This window comes from Dromaius novaehollandiae, chromosome 18 (assembly GCF_036370855.1).
Source record: "Dromaius novaehollandiae isolate bDroNov1 chromosome 18, bDroNov1.hap1, whole genome shotgun sequence".
Lineage (NCBI taxonomy): Eukaryota > Metazoa > Chordata > Aves > Casuariiformes > Dromaiidae > Dromaius > Dromaius novaehollandiae.
The window spans coordinates 16,340,427-16,358,153 of record NC_088115.1 but is presented as its reverse complement, the minus strand read 5'-3'; the positions used below and the strand labels follow the sequence as shown (position 1 = coordinate 16,358,153).

At 68.7% G+C, this 17,727-nt stretch overlaps 3 protein-coding genes across 4 annotated transcripts in view; 2 read left to right on the top strand and 1 right to left on the bottom strand.

Moving 5' to 3' along the window:
- The first annotated feature begins 398 nt into the window (after positions 1–398).
- Positions 399–7,603, top strand: C1QTNF1 (C1q and TNF related 1). The gene is made up of 5 exons (XM_026114258.2): positions 399–679; positions 1,398–1,558; positions 5,153–5,303; positions 5,421–5,563; positions 6,112–7,603. The coding sequence occupies exons 1-5, from the start codon at positions 414–416 to the stop codon at positions 6,660–6,662; spliced, it is 1,272 nt and encodes a 423-aa protein (XP_025970043.2). The 5' UTR covers positions 399–413; the 3' UTR covers positions 6,663–7,603.
- A 5,009-nt stretch (positions 7,604–12,612) lies between these two features.
- ENGASE (endo-beta-N-acetylglucosaminidase) lies at positions 12,613–16,836 on the top strand. The gene is made up of 14 exons (XM_064522868.1): positions 12,613–12,791; positions 12,932–13,008; positions 13,115–13,316; positions 13,611–13,759; positions 13,835–13,992; positions 14,098–14,246; positions 14,344–14,509; positions 14,605–14,708; positions 14,817–14,925; positions 15,014–15,186; positions 15,320–15,474; positions 15,559–15,661; positions 15,755–15,869; positions 15,949–16,836. Exons 1-14 carry the CDS (start codon positions 12,655–12,657, stop codon positions 16,327–16,329), a joined length of 2,178 nt encoding a protein of 725 aa, XP_064378938.1. The 5' UTR covers positions 12,613–12,654; the 3' UTR covers positions 16,330–16,836.
- RBFOX3 (RNA binding fox-1 homolog 3) overlaps positions 16,742–17,727 on the bottom strand; it is a 179,945-nt gene continuing 178,959 nt past the window's right edge. For both annotated transcript variants that reach the window (XM_064522871.1, XM_064522877.1), the window contains one exon: positions 16,742–17,727. In XM_064522871.1, coding sequence (XP_064378941.1) covers positions 17,725–17,727 — 3 coding nt within the window. In that variant the 3' untranslated portion in view covers positions 16,742–17,724.

Here is a 17,727-nt window from a genome sequence, read left to right as displayed (position 1 = left end):
CCCCGTTGCCCGGGCCTGGCCCCATCGTGGGTGCCGCTGCTCCCCGAGCGGGCGCCTGGCCGCGGCTGGGGGAGCCGCTGTGCACCACCGGGCCCGCTTCGAGGGACCCCAGAGCCCGCGGTCGCTCCCGGCTCGCCCCGGGCAGGGGCCCCAGCCCCACACAGACCCCTTTTGCTCACGCCGCCCGTTGTCCAAGGGGCCGGTGGAGCCCGGCCAGGGGGTGCGTGGTCCCGGAGGGGTGCGGCAGACGGCCTTGGAGGAGGCCCAGGCTCCATGGAGCTGCTTGGACCCCCCCGCCGCCCTGCTAGAGCGGTGTTTCCCGAGGTGCCGGCACCCGGGGGGCTCAGCCCCCTTCCAAGCCCTGCCACAGGACGCCAAGGCACGCAGGGGTCTGTGCACCTTCCCGGGAGGGCATGCTCCCGGCTCCCCCCTGCAGTGGCCCGCGCGGCCCGGCGAGGACCGCGGCCCGCCCCGGCTCCCAGGCTCGTCTGCAGCGCCCCGGTGGGCAAGACGCCGCGTGTCGGGCCGGCTCCTCCCGCCGCCGCGGCTCCCCCACCCAGCCGCCTGCCTTGGCGCCCGCGGCGGGTGAAGGAATTTGCCGGGTGGGAGCAGGAGCGCAGCACCTCGGAGCCCACGTACAGCCCAGGCGCAGCTGGGATCCAGCGCGGAGCAGAGCCAGGTAGGGAGGCAGCGAGGACCCTGCTCTGGGGCCGGGAGTTGGAGCCAGGCGAGAGGGACTGCGGGTGATGAGCCCGCCGTGGCTCAGGCAGGCCTTGCTCTGCGTGAAGGGGACGTGCACTGCCCTGGGGACGGGGGCCGGTGACCGAGAGCACTGCAGGCTGTCCCGTGCCGTGCACAGGGCCGTGCTTTGGGCATCTCCCTGGCAGTCTCCCCCTGATCCCCAGGGCACAAATCACCCTTTTGGGGGAGGAGCAGGTTGCAGCTCCTGCTGCCACTCTGCACCGCTGGCTCAGATGTGCCCCGCTGACCCCACGTCACCTCGGGAGGGTCTGGAGGGAGCTGGGACAGATCCTGCCCCAGCGCTGCAGCGTGGGATGCGTTTCCACGGCCGGCAGGCACCAGCTCTGCGGGCATCTGTGAAAATCCCAGCCCTGGTGGGGGGCGGCCGGCTCCCACCTCGGAGCAGAGGCTGCAGCCTCGGGGGAGCCTCCCCTTGGCGCCCGTCTCCGACATCTGGAGCCACTTTCTGGCACCCGAAACCCGCCTTCCCTGATCTCAGGCCAGTAGCGACCGCGGCCGCAGGCCCGGAGCTGGCAGGCGCTGGGTGCACACATGGTTAACGCCGACCGACCGCGCTCCGCTGGGCTCACATCTGGCAGGGGGAGGGCGGCTCGCCGCGTTGTCCTGCTTCTTCCCTCTCCTCCTTTACTTTCTAGAAAGTGCATTTCCGCCCGGGCCAAAGGAGGAGAAGAGGCTGTCGGAGAGGCAGGGAGCAGGCCAGGCTCGGCGCCCGCGTCCGGAGGGGCCGGCAGTGCAGCACCAGGGAGATGCCCTAGAGAAGGAAAGGCAGCGAGGAGAGAGCGGCCCTGCCCCAGAGGTAGGTGGGGGGCAGGCAGGGCCCTGGGGTGTTTGCCCTGCAGGCCCGAGCGCCGTGCAGCTGCACCTCGCGTACACATCCGTGCATGCCGTCAGCGACGGGCGCTGCGGCGTCTGTCCATGCTCACCCAGGAGGTGCACGCAGCCTCGCTGGGCGCATGGGTGAACTGGGGCACAGCCAGCAAGGGGGACCGGCCCCTGTTCTAGTTAGCTGGGTAAAGACCTTGCCCTGCCTGCAAAGGGGGTTCGGGAACCGTGGGGCTGAGCCCCTTGGAGGGGCACTGCCCAACCCACAGCAGCTCTGGGAGGTCAGACCCTGGGAGAGGATTAACGCTGGAGTCAGCAGAGCAGGCTCAATGCTGCAGAGCCGCTGTGGCTCCCCCAGCCCTGCCCGAGCCACGCGGCCGAGATACCAGCACCCACCAAGCACGTGAAACTGGGGGCCAGGCCACCGCTGGGCATGTCCATGAGGGACAAGGGGGCCTCTGGAGTCCCCAGCACAACTTCTTGCTGGTTCTGCTGGGTGCCCCAGGAGCCGGAGGGCTGGGTCAAGACCTGTGATCCCCCCGCTAAGCCCTTGAGTGCAGCTGCCCCCAGGCAGCTCCCACCCTGCTTCCCACCAGGTCTGGGCTGCTCCTGGGGTATGAGCAGCTCCACAAATTTGCAGGCTGCTGCAGCAAAAGGCTGGGGAGTCTCAGTCCCACCAGCACATCCCTGGACACCAGCAACATCCTTGCTCTTGCTGCTGTGGCTCAGGGAGGGCTGTATCCAGTGACCGGTGAGCAGGGAGGGTGGGAGGGGCACGCAGGTCCTGCTGCTGCCACACCGCTCTGCAGCCCCCTCGTCCCTCTCCCTGGGGTGTGCTCTTGCTTCCTCCTGATCTTTAACACCGCCTGGAATGCGTTTCAGGATGTTTTGACTTGCAGTCCCAAGGCTTTAGCAGCCGCTGAATTTAAATCTCCAAACTGCTCCTGGAGAGCATCCAACCCTGACAGGAAAAAACAGAGTTCCTTCAGCAAGACTGCATATGCCCGTGCATATAGGTGCGCCTCCCACCCAGTACGTCTGCAGGGTGAGGAGGGAGACGGGCTCAGGGGCATCGCCAAGCCCTGTGCACTGCCCTTCAGTGCACCGCGCGCGCCGGCTCTCCTGCGCAGCGCTGGGAGCACCATGCACACAGCGCCTTCGCCTCCATTTGCAGCGCTGCAAAAGCCTGGGAAATGAGCTGCCTTTTCTCAGTGGGAATTTCCTGGTTAAGGATTTCTTAGCCCTGTTGAGCAGTCCCCTTCAAAGCTGCATTTTCCCAAGAGCTGAGCCTGCTGCAGGTCCCGGGGGAACGCCTGGCTTGACAGGAAGCCTCGGAGCTGCCATCCCAGAGCGGAGGGAAAGCCGCAGGCTTCCCAGCAGCACGAGCGCTGCGCGGCACAGGCTGCACGCCGCGCTTGCTAGCACATGGCTGGCACAGCTGGAGGCCAGGCAGGGTTAAGAGAGCCAGGACCGTTGCTCCCCTGGATTATATCTCCTCGCGGCACGGGGAGGGAGGCTGTGGCACCAGGCTCCCGCGCGGTGCCAACCGCTCTGCCTCTGTCGGTACCAGGCAGCACCGGCCAGGCGTGGGCTGAGACGCTGGGCCTGGTGCACGGGGCAGGACAGGCTGCCCGGGACCTCGCAGGCGACAGCCCCTCTCCAGGCCTCCCCCAGGGCAGGCAGGCACGTGGGGAAACGGGTGAGGGGACAACCCTTTGCAGAGGGTGCGCGGCTAAGGGAAAGCCCTTTGGAGCCTTTCCCTGGTCCCTCCTCCCCTTCCCGGCTGCAGTTACCATGACTCATAAGCCAGGCATCCCGGCCGGCCTCGAACGCCCTCCACACCCACGGCTGCCAGGAGCAGCTGCTCCGGCGCCAGGACCCGGCCAGTCCTGACGCACCGGGGACAACGCAGACAGCCTGGCATGAGGCTGTCCCTGCACTGGAGGAGTCATTTACCAGGGATCCCTGCTGCGTGGGCAGCAGGCATCCACCCAAGGAGCTGGATTCTGCCCCAAACTCCAGAGAGCTGTCCCCCCAGCCAGCCTGTCCCCACTGGGATGGCTCAGGAGGTGCTGGTCCATGGCATGCTCAGCCCCTCGCTGGCCTGGCTCCTCTCTCCTCCCCACTGGGGCAGCAGCCCCTTCTGCTCTCAAGACACAAGGCTGCAGTGCAAGGGGCTCTTTGGGCACGTACTCCTAGCTCCTCGCACACCCAGGCAGCTTGCTGGGCTCCTCAGAGCATTTATCCCTCGGAGCAATGCCATGCAATGAGCAGGGAGGCCATCTGGGAGAGGAGAGCCAGGCAGAGGCCATTCCCCTTGGGGGATGCACCTGATGGAGACGTGAACTTTGCATATGGGCTCCATTGTGGCTTTCTAGGCTGCGCTGGGCTCTCTGGACTTGCCCACGGGATCTGCAACGCCCCAGCGGTTCCCTGTGCCCACGGTCCTGCACTCGTGCTCTGCCAGGAGCCCTGCAGCATGGCACCACCTCAGACCCTGCTGCCCTGGCATGCCGGGCCGCTCCACGCTCCTGCTTGGCCCCAGGGCTGGCCCGGCCTCCCCAGGACCGCAGGGTGAGGTGTTGCTTGCTCGGCCCCACTTCCAGACATGGCCTCAAGCTAAAGAAAAATGAGCGCGATAAAGCAAGGAAGGGCAGCTGCCTCATTGGACCATGGTGCCACCAGCTATTGCAAATATTAGCTTTGGCCCCATGCAGGATGCAGGTTCCTGGCTGCCGGAAAGGTTTCTCCCGGTGGTGGCTGGCTCCCGGCTGGGCTGTGGATGCCAGGAGGCCTTTGCATCTCTGGAGAAGCCGGTTTTGTTTCCCTGCAAACCCTCAGGTGACGGGCCCAGACATGGGTGCAGATGAGGGCTGGCTGTTGCCTGGGGCAGGGGCAGCCCCTTTCGCAGGTTCCTGCACCTGCAGGCTGCCTGCCTGCTCGGGAACGGTCCCTGGGGCCAGGGCAGGAGTGCACCCGCCGGCTGGCATGAGCCTGACTGTGGACCCTGCACCCAAGGGCAGGGCTGGGGGCCCCCGGGAGGGGCAGGTCCCAGGCAGGAAGGTGGTTTGTGGGCAGCTCTGGCAGCCAGGAGCACCGTGCAGGCTTGGCACCCTCCTCCCTGCAGTGACCTCCAAGCACAATGGGCAACGCCTGGGCTGAGAGCGCAGCTGCATCCTGCCTGGTGCAGCCAGGCCCTGTGTGGGGACATCACAGGACACAACAGGACATTTTGCAGCTGCTGGGGACGGGATGCAGCACTGGGGGGAACCCACCTGTCCTGCCCCTTTGCAGGGAGGCCAGGAGCTCAGGACACTGCCGAGCACAGGCCTGGACTCAGTCCCTCTAGCAGGCCGGGGCCCACCCCTGCCCCGCACGCTCCCTCGCTGCCTCTTCCTTCCAGCGCATCCATCCCAGCCTGGCCGGCTGAGGCAAGGGCGCTGGAAGGATGTGTCCCCACGAGGTCCTATCCTGCTGCCGCAGCCCTCATCCCTGCCGGCACCCTGCCCACCTCCCCGGGCTCTGCTGGGCCTTGCTGTCCCCCTCAGTTGTCCCCGGTGTCTCGCAGGGCGCTGCTGCGGCATGGAGGGGCTTGGGGCAGCCGGTGCCTTGCTGCTCTGCTGCCTGCTGCTGCCCTCCGCTGCGGGGAGCCAGCCCAGCCCCAGCCCGCGCTTGCAGACGGACCCCGAGGAGGCACCGCCCCAGCACCACGCTGCCAGGTGAGGGACCTGGGCTGGGGCAGTTTGCTGTGGGTATCAGGGTGGTCGCGGTACCCACCGAGGGCCCCCGGCCCCCACCGCAGCTCCCCGTTGCGCTTTGCTTTCTGCCCCCCCCAGGGCCAGGTGGGAGCAGGACAGCAGTGCCCAGGAGGGGCTACCCCCGCGGCCCCGCTGCGTCCGCTGCTGCGAGCCGCCCGACCAGCGCTATTCCTACCCCCCGCGCCAGCCCCTGCCTCAGATCAACGTGACCATCCTGAAAGGTGAGGGCTGCCTGGGCACGGCCCCAACTGCCGCGGGCCGGGCGCTGGGCTGCCCCAGCCAAACCCGCAGCCGGGTCCCTGCACTGCAGGGTGGGAGCTGCTCACGCTGCCCGCTGGCATCTCCCCGGGACCACGGCAGAGCTGGGCTCTGCTCTGGGTGCCAGTCGGCACAAGCCGACTTCCCCGAGCAGCTGTGGGGGGAGTGAGGAGCTGGGGCTGGTGCCCACAGTCCGGGGCCCTGCATGGAGCAGGGGGGATGCAGAAGGCCCCCCCAAGAAATGAGCTGCTCATGCTGCCGACTGGGGCAGCAGCTTTGATGGGGGAACATCAGAGCCCAGGTTCTCCGACAGTCAGGGGAGCAGGGACAGCGGGTGGGCTGTGGGCAGGCAGAGCTGGAGCTGGTCAGAGCAGCATGGGGGTCCCTGCTCTGCCTCCGTCCCCTTTTGCTACCCAAAGGGGCTGTCTCAGCACCCCAACAGCTTCCTGGGCACCGGGGGTGGAGGTGGCACCCACCCCTGACAGCAAACTGTCCCTCCTGCTTTGCCCAGGTGAGAAGGGAGACCGAGGCGAGCGAGGCATGCAGGGCAAGTTCGGCAAGACGGGGGCGGCCGGCAGCAGGGGCCACACGGGGCCCAAGGGGCAGAAGGGCAGCGTGGGCGCCCCGGGGGAGCGCTGCAAGAGCCACTACGCAGCCTTCTCGGTGGGCCGCAAGAAACCCCTGCACAGCAACGACTACTACCAAACACTCATCTTCGACACGGAGTTTGTCAACCTCTACGACCACTTCAACATGTTCACGGGGAAGTTCTACTGCTACGTCCCTGGCATCTACTACTTCAGCCTCAATGTGCACACCTGGAACCAGAAGGAGACTTACCTGCACATCATGCACAACGGGGCGGAGGTGGTGATCCTCTACACCCAGGTGAGCGACCGCAGCATCATGCAGAGCCAGAGCGTCATGCTGGAGCTGCAGGAGAAGGACGAGGTCTGGGTGCGGCTCTACAAGGGCGAGCGCGAGAATGCCGTATTCAGTGATGAGTACGACACCTACGTGACCTTCAGCGGCCACCTCATCAAGTACAGCGGGGACCCCTGAGCGCCTGCTCCATCTCTGCTGCTCCTCCCTCGGGGCAGGCATCCGAGGAGCCCTTGCTACCCGCCTTGCCCTGGGCATGCCACCCTCCGTTAAGCCCTTAGCCCTTGTATGTGCCACCACACCCAGCAGCTGTAGGGACATGTGAGTACCACCTCTGTCCAGCTCCACCAGCTCCTTGAGAGGCCAAACAAATGCACCTGGAGGCCATGGGGCTGCTTCCAGCCTCTGCTGCCTTCCTGACCTGGGAAGCATCTGGGAAGCTCAGCTGGGACAGGCAGGGAACATGTCCCCACCTGCCTTTGGCTCGCAGCTGGGTTTGCCGGGGTGTGCAGAGATGTGCAGAGCACTGGCTGTGACCTGGCACCAGCTGAACAGTTTCGACTACCAACAGCCACCGTACGAAGCAGCGCAGACCCCCACGCTGTGTTCCTTCGCCCCCTCCTCAGCAGCCCTCCCTGTGATGTGCACTGCAGGCTTCTCCTGGAAAAGGGTGGAGGGTGCTCGGCACCCAGCAGGATAGGAGGAGAGGAGCAGCAACAGAGACGCTAAGGGCTCCTGTTTCCTTAGAGCTGGGTCACAAGGCCTGGGATACTGCCCCACGGCACTGGGGCTGCCCCTGGGCTGACACGTCCCTGCAAGAGCTGCCAGTGGGGGAGGAAACGGCAGCAGTTCCCCCTTCCCAGCAGCCACCCCAGTCCCCCGCGTGGCAGCCTCTGCTCTGTGCTGACGCCCATCGAGGAGGGGGCTAGGTCCCGGCTGGCGGCCCTGCGTGCAGGGACCTGTGGCTTCAGTCTCTCCCTCTTTGGTTAGATTTTCTGCTGGCCAGGCTTTTTATTTTTGTATATGCAATAGCAGCGCAGGGCCTGAGGCAGCATGCTGCCCGCCCTCTGCTCTCTGTGCAGCTTGTGATGACATTAAACAGCCCATGGTTTGGAGTCTTACTCACGCTTTCGGTGTGTCCTCCGAGCAGCTCAGGCGGGTCCCAGCTCCCAGGGTGCAAGTCCTTCCCCAAGAGCCGCAGGAGACGAGGGCTGAGCACAGCCTGGCCGAGCTGGTGGAAGAAAGGGGACACTGTCCCTGGAGACCCCGGGCTGCAGCCCAGCAGGAGCATCCCCAACCAGGGGACCTGAGCAGGGCACCCGTGCCAGGGAGCCACGAGGGCCAGCTGCTCCCTAAGGGACAGGGACGCGGGAGCAGGGCATAACCCAGCAGTGGGGCAGCAGCCTCACCAGGCAGGGCCTGTCCTGCAGCCCCCCAGCAAGGCAAGCAGGGCAGACCCAGGGAGAGCAGCCAGGTTTAACCAGGAGTCCAGATCATCAGGCAAGTTTGTGGTGGTGACGCAGGTCCAAGGTTAAGCCAGGAAGCCAGTCTGCACGCCAGGGTCCAGGTCTGGACCAGCAGGTTCCCCAGCCAGGCATAGCTGGGCTGAGCTGGAGACCACTGTGCCCACAACACAGCTTGGGAAGGGACTGAGGGCCCTGGGCTGAGCTTAAATACAGCTGTGGACCCATGGGCAGGGGGGTGGGAGCCCCAGGTGAGGCTGCTCAGGGCTGTTAGGCCCTTGCTGCGGTGCTGGAGAGGCCGCCCCTTGCGTGCCCACGCAGGCCGGGGCGGAGGGGATGGACGCAGGTGCTCGGGAGGCGGCAGCAGCCTTCTGATCTCTGCTGGCCCGGCGCCAGGCTGGGGCCATCCCATCGCAGAGCTCAGAGGCCGCAGCGCATACATCCCTGCGGGGATGCACACGCCAGGGCGGTGACAGGCTGGCACTGTCCCTGCGCCCGGGGGGCTGAAACACACAGCCCCTCTCAAAACGCACAGCCCATCTCAAAACACACAGCCCCTCTCAAAACACACAGCCTCTCTCAAAACACACAGCCCATCTCAGCACGGACATGTCAAGCAGCGAGCGCTGCCGGGATGGTGCACACCGACCCGCGGCCTGGGTGACCCGGCTCCGCCAGCACGGGTCCGGCGATGAGCGCCGGTCCTGGCTGCAAAGCGGCACGCCTGGGCCAGCCCTGCTGTCCCGCACAGGCCTCGGGTGGCTCCTGGGTGGCCCGGGGCTGGGTCAGCCCGGCAGCAGAGGTGCCTCTGCCCAAGAACAGCCCTGGGAGAGGCTCCCTGGCGCGGCGCGGGGATGAGCTCCGGTGCGGGAGCCACGCGGGGCCGAGGGAGGCGGTCCAGGAGCAGCAGCCCTGTCCTTCGCCTGCCCAGCGCCGCAGCCCTGCAGAGCCAGCGCTGGGAGAGCTCCTCCGGGCAGGAGCACGGCTCCACAGCCCGAATACTGGGCCCACGCAGGAGAGCAGGGCGGGGGCATGCCCGGCGTGGGGGGCAGCGTTCAGCAGAGCCGTGATTAAACACATGCAGGCAGAAGGGCTCGAGGAGGTGCTGCGGGATCTCACAGTATTTTTAGTGGGGAGATGCAAACACATCTGCTTTGATGCCTCCCCTGTGCAAGCAGCCAAGTCAGTTTGACCCAGCTGGCGCAGGTCTGGAGCCCTGGATGCATCTCTGATGCAGGATGTAGACCAAGGAGACAAGCCAGGCTTTCTTCTCCATCCTAACACGGGCTCTGGTCCGCACCACAGCCCTGGGCTGCCGGCCAGAGCCCTGCCCTCACCTTGCCCCAGGCCCTCGCGCTGGCCTGGCCGTGGGTTGGTGGAGCACAGAACAGATTTAGGCTTCTGAACAGCGGCTGCCACAAGGGGCCTAACGACCAAAAATGTTCTCAGAGCAAGAAAAAAATACACAAAGCCAAAAAGCAGTGCAAGGTTTCGGTGAAGAAAACACTGCTTTGTTTGGATTTAAAGGCACCAAACCTCCAGCTGCAGTTTGCAAAAACAAGCTCGCAGGGAGCAGCAGGCAGTTACGGCATTCCCAGGAAAACAGCTTTCAGACACAGCCCGTTCCCTGGTGGCTCCGGAGGCCTTGAGAACAGAGCGGATTTCAGGGCTGCTGTGGTCCCTCCCTCCTGCTCCCCCGCGCCGGGGCGGCAGAGCCGTGGGGCCGTGCTGCAGGAGCCCCCGTGGCCCCGGGTGCTGCAGGGGGCTGCAGAGGAGGGGGCGCAGGGCCCCTCCCGGGAAGCGCTCGTGAGCCGCCTCCCTCCCCTGCCCCTGGCCCCCCCAGCCCCTGCCCTGCACAGAGCAGCCCGGGATGGGGCCAGCGTGTGCCACGATGTGGGGCTTTGCACCCCAGGATGGGACCAACCGTGCGCCCTGCAATGGGGCTGTGCACCCCGGGATGGAGCTGTGCACCCCGGGATAGGACTGTGCGCCCCGGGATAGGACTGTGCACCCCGGGATGGAGCTGTGCTTCCCGGGATAGGACTGTGCACCCTGGGATAGGACTGTGCACCCCGGGATGGAGCTGTGCACCCTGGGATGGAGCTGTGCGCCCCGGGATAGGACTGTGCACCCCGGGATGGAGCTGTGCACCCCGGGATAGGACTGTGCACCCTGGGATAGGACTGTGCACCCCGGGATGGAGCTGTGCACCCCGGGATAGGACTGTGCACCCTGGGATAGGACTGTGCACCCCGGGATGGAGCTGTGCGCCCCGGGATAGGACTGTGCGCCCCGGGATAGGACTGTGCACCCCGGGATGGAGCTGTGCGCCCCGGGATAGGACTGTGCACCCTGGGATGGGGCTGTGCACCCTGGGATGGAGCTGTGCACCCCGGGATGGAGCTGTGCGCCCCGGGATAGGACTGTGCACCCTGGGATAGGACTGTGCACCCCGGGATGGAGCTGTGCACCCCGGGATAGGACTGTGCACCCTGGGATGGAGCTGTGCGCCCCGGGATAGGACTGTGCACCCTGGGATGGGGCTGTGCACCCCGGGATAGGGCTGTGCACCCCGGGATAGGACTGTGCACCCCGGGATGGAGCTGTGCACCCTGGGATGGAGCTGTGCTTCCCGGGATAGGACTGTGCACCCCGGGATAGGACTGTGCACCCTGGGATGGAGCTGTGCACCCCGGGATGGAGCTGTGCACCCCGGGATGGAGCTGTGCTTCCCGGGATAGGACTGTGCACCCCGGGATGGAGCTGTGCACCCCGGGATGGAGCTGTGCGCCCTGGGATAGGACTGTGCACCCCGGGATAGGACTGTGCACCCCGGGATGGAGCTGTGCACCCCGGGATGGAGCTGTGCTTCCCGGGATAGGACTGTGCACCCTGGGATGGAGCTGTGCACCCCGGGATGGAGCTGTGCGCCCCGGGATAGGACTGTGCACCCCGGGATAGGACTGTGCACCCCGGGATGGAGCTGTGCGCCCCGGGATGGAGCCGTGCACCCCGGGATGGAGCTGCGTGCCCCGGGATAGGACTGTGCGCCCCGGGATAGGACTGTGCACCCCGGGATGGAGCTGTGCGCCCCGGGATAGGACTGTGCACCCCGGGATAGGACTGTGCACCCCGGGATGGAGCTGTGCACCCCGGGATGGAGCTGTGCTTCCCGGGATAGGACTGTGCACCCCGGGATAGGACTGTGCACCCTGGGATGGAGCTGTGCACCCCGGGATGGAGCTGTGCGCCCCGGGATAGGACTGTGCACCCCGGGATGGAGCTGTGCTTCCCGGGATAGGACTGTGCACCCCGGGATGGAGCTGTGCACCCCGGGATAGAGCTGTGCACCCCGGGATAGGACTGTGCACCCTGGGATGGAGCTGTGCACCCCGGGATGGAGCTGTGCGCCCCGGGATAGGACTGTGCACCCCGGGATGGAGCTGTGAGCCCCGGGATGGAGCTGTGCGCCCCGGGATAGGACTGTGCACCCCGGGATGGAGCTGTGCACCCCGGGATAGGACTGTGCACCCCGGGATGGAGCTGTGCACCCCGGGATAGAGCTGTGCACCCCGGGATAGGACTGTGCACCCTGGGATGGAGCTGTGCACCCCGGGATGGAGCTGTGCACCCCGGGATAGGACTGTGCACCCCGGGATGGAGCTGTGCGCCCCGGGATAGGGCTGTGCGCCCCGGGATAGGGCTGTGCACCCCGGGATAGGACTGTGCACCCCGGGATGGAGCTGTGCACCCTGGGATGGAGCTGTGCTTCCCGGGATAGGACTGTGCACCCCGGGATAGGACTGTGCACCCTGGGATGGAGCTGTGCACCCCGGGATGGAGCTGTGCACCCCGGGATGGAGCTGTGCTTCCCGGGATAGGACTGTGCACCCCGGGATGGAGCTGTGCACCCCGGGATGGAGCTGTGCGCCCTGGGATAGGACTGTGCACCCCGGGATAGGACTGTGCACCCCGGGATGGAGCTGTGCACCCCGGGATAGAGCTGTGCACCCCGGGATAGGACTGTGCACCCTGGGATGGAGCTGTGCACCCCGGGATGGAGCTGTGCGCCCCGGGATAGGACTGTGCACCGCGGGATAGGACTGTGCACCCCGGGATGGAGCTGTGCGCCCCGGGATAGGACTGTGCACCCCGGGATGGAGCTGTGCGCCCCGGGATAGGACTGTGCGCCCCGGGATAGGACTGTGCACCCCGGGATGGAGCTGTGCGCCCCGGGATAGGACTGTGCACCCCGGGATGGAGCTGTGCGCCCCGGGATAGGACTGTGCGCCCCGGGATAGGACTGTGCACCCCGGGATGGAGCTGTGCGCCCCGGGATAGGACTGTGCACCCCGGGATGGAGCTGTGCGCCCCGGGATGGAGCTGTGCACCCCGGGATAGGACTGTGCACCCCGGGATAGGACTGTGCACCCTGGGATAGGGCTGTGCACCCCGGGATAGGACTGTGCACCCCGGGATGGAGCTGCGTGCCCCGGGATAGGACTGTGCACCCCGGGCTGGAGCCATGCAGCCCGTGCTGGGGCAGCGCGGCCACGGAGGCCCCGCCGTGCGCCCTGCGGAAGGCGGGCCGCGGGGGCCGGGCCGGGCCGGGCCGGGCGGAGCGTCCGGCGGTGCCACCGCCCCGGGGCGGGGTTGGCCGCGCCGCGGCGCCGCGAGTGACGAGAGGCGGCGGCGGCGGCGGCAGCGACATGGACGGGGAGCGGGACGCGGGCGGCCGGCGCGGCAAGAGGGCCGGGCCCGACGCGGAGCCCGACGCGGAGCCCACGGCGGCGGCGGCGGCGGCGGCGGAGACTGCGGCGGAGCGGCCCGGCCGGCGGCGGCGGAGGTGGGCGGCGGGGCGGGCGGGCGGGCGCGGGCGCTCGGGCCGCGCGGTGCCCCGGTGCCGCCGCCGCCGGGGCGCGGGCGCTGGCCGCGGTGCTGCTCCGGGCGGGCTCCGCGCCGGCCCCAGCGCGCCGCTCTCCGCAGCTCCGAGCCCGCGGCGGAGGCGCAGGGAACCACCGTCCTGCACGAAGTCATCGGCTTCAGCCCGCAGCCGCTGCCAGGTGAGGCCGCGCGGGGCGGCCCGGCCGGTGCGGGCAACCACGGCGCCGGTCCCGCCGGTGAGGGATGCCCCCGCCGCCCCCCGACCGCGGCCCCGGCCTCTTGCAGCGCGGCAGTTCGACACCAGCACCACGGAGCCGGTCAGCTTCTTCCTGTCGGGGCTGGAGGAGCTGCTGGCCTGGCAGCCCACCAGCGACGACGACTTCAACGTGGCCGCCACGCCGCTGGCCGAGCGCCAGCCGCCGCTGCGCGTCGCCAGGCCCCGCACGCTGGTGTGCCACGACATGCGGGGCGGGTACCTGGAGGACAGGTGAGCGCCGGGCGGACGCCCGCCGGCGGGGGCTCCGCGGCGGCTGCGGACGGCGGCTGCCCCGACCAGCGGTTCACCCAGTCTTCCAGCATGGCGCAAGCTCCAAACCTGTTTTTCCTCTGCTTGAGTCACCTTTTCCTCCTGGACTGGCCTCAGCCAGGCGGGGATGGAGGCCGGGAGCTGGTGCTTGGCCCCAGCTCGCCCTGATCTTGCTGGGACCAGCCCTAGCTGGGGGCTGCACGTGGTCACCCAGCGCCGCGGCCGCCAGCCCAGCCCTGCTCCCTCCCGCCGCAGGTTCATCCAGGGCTCGGCCACCCGCAACCCCTACGTCTTCTACCACTGGCGCTACGTCGACATCTTCGTCTACTTCAGCCACCACACGGTGACGGTGCCGCCCGTGTGCTGGACCAACGCGGCGCACAGGAACGGGGTCCCCGTGCTGGGTGAGGGCCGGGGCGGGCGGCGGGCGAGCCGGTGCCGGGGGGCCGGTGCCTGACGCGTCCCCGGCGCCTCCCCAGGCACGTTCATCGCGGAGTGGACGGACGGCGAGAAGCTGTGCGAGGCGTTCCTGGCCGGCGGGCCGGAGGCGTACGGTGCCGTGGCCGCACAGCTGGCCCGCGTCGCCCGGCACTACCGCTTCGACGGCTGGCTGGTCAACCTGGAGAGCAAGCTGAGCGTGAGCAGCGCCCGCGCCGGCCCCCCGCCGCCACGGACCCCCCGCCGGGTCCCGGGTGCGTCCCACCTCGCCGCCCCGCGCCGACCCTGCCCTCCGTGCCCGCAGGAGGCCGCGGTGAGGAACCTGCCCCCGTTCCTGCGGCAGCTGACGGCGGAGGTGCACGGGGCCGTGCCGGGGGGGCTGGTGCTCTGGTACGACAGCGTGGTGCGGGGCGGCGAGCTGCGCTGGCAGAACGAGCTCAACGAGCAGAACCGGTGAGGGCCGCGTGCGAGCACAGGCAGGCGGTGCAGGACAGCGTGCTGGGGTGGGGGGCAGCCCCACAGCCGCCTCCCGCGCCAACCCCGCCGCCAGGGAGTTCTTTGACGCCTGCGACGGGCTGTTCGTCAACTACAACTGGAAGGAGGAGCAGCTGGAGCGCTCGCGGAGCCTCGCCGGGCAGCGCCTCGCCGACGTCTACTTTGGCATCGACGTCTTCGCCCGCGGTGACGTGCTTGGCGGTGGCTTTGATTCGGACAAGGTGCGCGGCCCCAGTGCCCCCCCCGCGCCACGGCTCCTGCGGGCCGTGGGGACGTGCCCAGGGACCAGGCGGCTGCTCACGGCTCGTCCCCACAGCCCCTGAGCCTCATCCGCAAGCACGGCTTCTCCGCTGCCATCTTCGCCCCCGGCTGGGTCTACGAGCACCTGGGGGAGGAGAACTTCCTGCAGAACGAGAACAAGTGAGCACGGGGATGGCACCGGTGGGATGCCCAGCTCGGGGAGGGGCCCGGCTGCCCAGCACCCTGTCCCAGCCGGTGGCTCCGTGCCCACGCCTGCCCTTCCCACAGGTTTTGGGGCTTGCTGGCGGAGCACCTGCCCACGCACAGCATCTGCACGCTGCCCTTCGGAACCTCCTTCAGCCTGGGCATGGGCACCGGCCTCTTCGCCGCTGGGAAGGTGGGTGCGGGCGCTGGCACGGCACGGCACGGTGGGCACGGGGCCGGGCACGGCGGGCTCCCTGCTGCCCCGCTCTCCCGCCCCGCAGGAGGAAGAGGAGGGGCCCTGGTACGACCTGAGCGCGCAGGACATCCAGCCGCTCTACGCGGAGTGCGAGGGCCGGCTGAGCACCGGCTGCTGCCTGCGGGACGCCTGGAGCGGCGGCAGCTCCCTGCGGCTGCGGGGCACCATCGCCGCCGGCGAGCAGCGCCTGGCCGTCCGGTGAGTGGGCGCCGCAGCCCGGCGCCGTGTGCCGCGGGGCTCGTCCCGGCACGCAGCGCCCGCACACCTAACCGCCTCTCCTCTCTGTCTCCTCTCTGTCTCTGTCTCTGTCTGGGTGGATGGGGGTCACCAGCCTTTTCTCTTTCCAGGTGCCGGCCCCCCCCAAGCTCTTCCTGACCCTGCTGTACAAGCTGGAGGAGCCGCACCGCGACGAGCTGGAGGTTTCCCTGGAGCTCGGCACCCGGCCGTCGGGGAGCGGCCGCGTGGACGGCGTCACCCCCGTCCCCGGTGAGCACCCGGTGCCCGGCTCCCGCGGCCGGCGGGGCTCAGCGCCCGCCTGGCAGCCCCACGCTCCCCCCTTGCCTCCCGCAGAGCCCGACGCCCCGCACAGCCCCCGGCTGCTGCCGGCACCGCCGCCCGCCCTCGCCGAGCTGCTCCGCGGCTGCGACCGCGGCGACCACGGCTGGACCGGCCGGTGAGTGCCCGGGGGGGGCCGCGCTGCCTGGGGGGGGACACCGCGCTGTGCCATGCCGTGCCGCCCGCTCCAGCCCGGCCCCTCCGCGCACAGGTGCTACGAGCTGGAGGCGCAGGGCCGCAGCCTGGGCGACCTCTCCGTGCTGCTGTCGCGGCAGCAGCCCAGCCCGCGCGAGACACGCTTCAGCTGCCTCCTCGGCGAGGTCCGGGTGAGTGGGGCGCTGCGGGGGCCAGGAGCACCCCCGGGTCGCAGACCGGCTCCCGACGGCGCCCCTGCTCCCGCCGCAGGTGCTGGACGCCGCCGAAGCGGCCGGCTCGCCGCCGCCGGTGCTGCACGTCCGGGCCTCGCAGCTGCGGTGGCAGCAGGGCCCCGGCGCCGAGCTGCTCTCGCTCAGCCTCACGCTGCGCTGGTCCTACCCGCCGGGCCGGGCCCGCGGCTTCCGCGTGCGCTGCCGGGGCCCCGGGGGCCGCCCGCCGCCGCGGCTGCTGGGGCTGGCGCAGGGCTGCCTCTTCCGCGCCGCCGGCCTGGCCGTGCCGCGACCCGCCGCCCCGCAGCCCCGGCGCCTGGAGCTGCTGGTGGAGCCGCTGCCCTGCGACGGGCTGCCCGCGCCGCCCCGGGCCTGGGGACGCCTGCTGCTGCTCTACGCCGAGCCGGCAGCCGGGCGCTGAACGGGCGCGCGGCGCTGCCTGCGTCCGTGCCGGGTCCGGGGCACGGGGCCGCCCGGGCTGCAGCATCCCGGGAGCGCTGCCGCGGAGGTGGAGAGACAATTCACAGCAGCAGTTATTTTCCCACAGGCTGGGGAGCAAAAGCAGGGAGCAGGGGGGAGGCGGCCGAGCGTGCCGTGCGGCGGGTCGGGCAGCGCTGGGCCCCCCATCCCGCACCCATCGTCCACCCCGGGAGCGAGAACTAATACATCAGCATCCAAGCTGCTGCTCCTCGGGCGGGGGGTCACGCCGAAACGCATTATCCGATAGCCTGACCTCCCCCCTCGCAGGGTTCAGCCTTGCCGCACGGCTGCTCCCGTCCCTGCGGTCCCCCCCCGCCGCGCCAGCGCCCCCGCCAAGACCCGAGTCCTCCTGGTTGAAGAAAGAAATCTTTATTAATAATTTCAATAATAATAATAATAATCCTTGTAGTAATAATAATAATAATAATAATAATAATAATACTGTTTATTAGAATGGTCACACCTTTGAAGCATACAGCGCGGCCGGGGCCGGCTGCGCGGGCCGGCGGGGGCTGCCGCGGGGGAGAAGCCAGCAGAGCGACGAAGGAGCTTTGTACAGGGGCCGGGCCGCGCCGGGGCTATGTACACCGGGAATAGAAAAGGAGGCGCGCGCTGCCGCGGCGGCTGCCACCGCGGCAAGGTGCGAAGAGGCGGCGGGGGCCGGGGGGACGCTGGCGTCCCGGTCCCACCACGGCCGAGACCCGCAGGGCGACGCGGGGTGGCCCTGGCGAGTGGCATCTGTCGGGTTTGGCGAGGGGACGGGACGGGACGGGACCGGGGAGGGGGGACGGGACGGGAATGCAAGCGAGTTGCAGGCTCCTCTTAACAAAAATTCCCTTTAAAACGCAGAGGCTCTTCCCCCCGCAACACCCGGTGCCTCAGCAAAGCGGCCGCGCTGCCGCCCCGGCTCGGCGTGGGGAGCCGAGGCCTCGCACACTCGACACACTGATGACTGGCAAGCGCTAAACGCGCCGGCGCTCCGGGAAGGGGAAGCACGGCCCCCCCCCCCCACGCCAGGGCCCAGCCACCCCCGGCCGGGGCGCCGTGCGGAAGACGTGGTGCCCTGGGGCCGGCAGCGTCCGTGCGGCGGCGGCGGCTGCCTCCCGCCCTGGGGCTCCCGCCGCGGCTGCGGCCGGCCGGGCTCTCCGTGGCGCTCCGCCGCTCGCTCGCTCGCTCGGTGCATGTGTGTGGACGTATGGGACTGGTCACTTGGCTGTTGCCGCTTTGATTTTTTTTGTTGCTTTGCTTTTAATTTTTTAATTTTTTTGTGGTTTTTTTGTGTGTTTTTTTTTTTTGTTTTTGCCCTTCCTGGTCCCAGAAGGAAACGGCTGCGGTTTCA

What these genes read in the sequence shown, in the direction of transcription:
- C1QTNF1 (XM_026114258.2), top strand. Translation starts at nt 414, where the DNA reads ATGCTCCCGGCTCCCCCCTGCAGTGGCCCGCGCGGCCCGGCGAGGACC. An exon ending in CCAGCGCGGAGCAGAGCCAG is followed by an intron (nt 680 to 1,397) that starts GTAGGGAGGCAG and finishes TTTACTTTCTAG; the next exon opens with AAAGTGCATTTCCGCCCGGG. An exon ending in AGAGCGGCCCTGCCCCAGAG is followed by an intron (nt 1,559 to 5,152) that starts GTAGGTGGGGGG and finishes GGTGTCTCGCAG; the next exon opens with GGCGCTGCTGCGGCATGGAG.
- ENGASE (XM_064522868.1), top strand. Translation starts at nt 12,655, where the DNA reads ATGGACGGGGAGCGGGACGCGGGCGGCCGGCGCGGCAAGAGGGCCGGG. An exon ending in CCCGGCCGGCGGCGGCGGAG is followed by an intron (nt 12,792 to 12,931) that starts GTGGGCGGCGGG and finishes CGCTCTCCGCAG; the next exon opens with CTCCGAGCCCGCGGCGGAGG. An exon ending in TTCCTGCAGAACGAGAACAA is followed by an intron (nt 14,709 to 14,816) that starts GTGAGCACGGGG and finishes CCCTTCCCACAG; the next exon opens with GTTTTGGGGCTTGCTGGCGG.